The 1,373-nt window shown below is 49.5% G+C and overlaps 1 protein-coding gene across 1 annotated transcript in view; it reads right to left on the bottom strand.

Annotated features, from left to right (window-relative positions):
- GGA3 (golgi associated, gamma adaptin ear containing, ARF binding protein 3) overlaps positions 1–1,373 on the bottom strand; it is a 23,810-nt gene that overhangs the window by 4,648 nt on the left and 17,789 nt on the right. Inside the window, exons 13-14 of the mRNA XM_006018261.1 lie at positions 1,218–1,373; positions 233–498 (exon numbers count right to left, since the gene is read on the bottom strand). The exon at positions 1,218–1,373 is cut by the window's right edge and continues 161 nt beyond it. Of these exons, the coding sequence (XP_006018323.1) occupies positions 233–498; positions 1,218–1,373 (422 nt within the window). The remainder of the gene's footprint in view (positions 1–232; positions 499–1,217) is intronic.

Below are 1,373 nucleotides of genomic sequence, written 5' to 3' on the forward strand. Positions count from 1 at the left end.
GCGGGGGGGGGGGGGGGAAGGGAGGAGGAGAGGAGGAGCGTGCATCTGTCTGCGTGTCTGTCCTTGTGTGTGCACGCACACGTGCGTGTCTGTCCATCTGTGTATGCGTAGAAAGAAAAGAATTTGATCTTAAATCACCAACTGACAGCATCTGAAATCAAGAGCCAATAATGGCTTTGAAGAAGGGTAGCTCAGTGTTGGAAAGAGGTCAGAAGGGGCCTGAGAAACTTACTGGGTTTAATGGACTCCAGTGGAACATGGACATTGGCCAAAGAAATGTCAGGTACTTTCAGAGGGCTGCCCTGCTGCTGGAAACAAGCTGGCTGGAAGAGGGGGCTTCCTGAACCTGCGGTGCAGCTGCTTGGAAAAGGAATGGTAGGGACCACTGGATCAGTGACCGGCACACCTGCAGTGGATACTATGGGTGCTGAGGTGACAGTGGTTGATAAGGTAACTCCAGGGAACGCTGAGGGCGTGGGCTTCACTTGGGCAGACATCCTGAGAAGGAGACAAAAATAACAGCAGAAAATTACAAAGATACATGTGTAGCAGCAGTAGAAGCAACAACACCAAAGGCAAGGTCTCACTGCCTTCCCCAAGGCCATCGTGAGTCACCAGAACGGAAGTGGAGGCCTAGAGCCATGCCACAGTGTTGGGTCCCTGTGCTGCCCACATTAGGCAGGACTGCGCTGAGTTAGTGTTACAAGGAAACCCACAATGCTTCAGGGCATACTGGTGATTCAGTAGGTGCCACTGTTCTCTCTCCCCAGCAATGGTCTAGTGCCCTAAGTAGGGTGCTGAATCCTCCAAATAGCAGAGAAGGTAGGCAAGATCCTGATCAGTGATAGTCCTTTAAGAATCTTAGGGCACCTTTCACGAAATAAAGTTCCTTAACCAAGCGTGCTGGACGTGTAACACTCCATCTACCTAAAGCATTATGTAGCACATCTCTACAGTGTAAGCAGCTGCTGTATTCCACCACAGTCAGCTGCATTTCAGTGGAGGGATTGTCACTCAAATATATAGTTTGTACATTAGTCGGTAAAGTGCTCCAAGATCCTGAAGGGGAGAGGTGCTATATAAAAGAGGTCATGCTGTATCCAATCATAAACTTCTATCAACTAAAGAGGAAGAGGGGAGTCCAGCTACAAACTCAACACACTGCAGCAAGATTTATTTTCAAACTGAAGAGATGCAGCAACATCCAGGACTTTTACCCTTTGGCCTCTTCAAGAAGGTGTTCTAATGCATCCAGCCTGTGCAAAGTATTGCCCCCCATGGCTGAAGGGAGGTACCCAGGAGCAGCTGGCATGGTCTTAGGAGGGCCCAGAGAGGTGGCTGGTCCAGTAGAGAATAAGTTAGGTGCAGGAATG

The sequence above is a fragment of the Alligator sinensis genome, unplaced genomic scaffold (genome assembly GCF_000455745.1).
Source record: "Alligator sinensis unplaced genomic scaffold, ASM45574v1 scaffold400_1, whole genome shotgun sequence".
Classification (NCBI taxonomy): domain Eukaryota; kingdom Metazoa; phylum Chordata; order Crocodylia; family Alligatoridae; genus Alligator; species Alligator sinensis.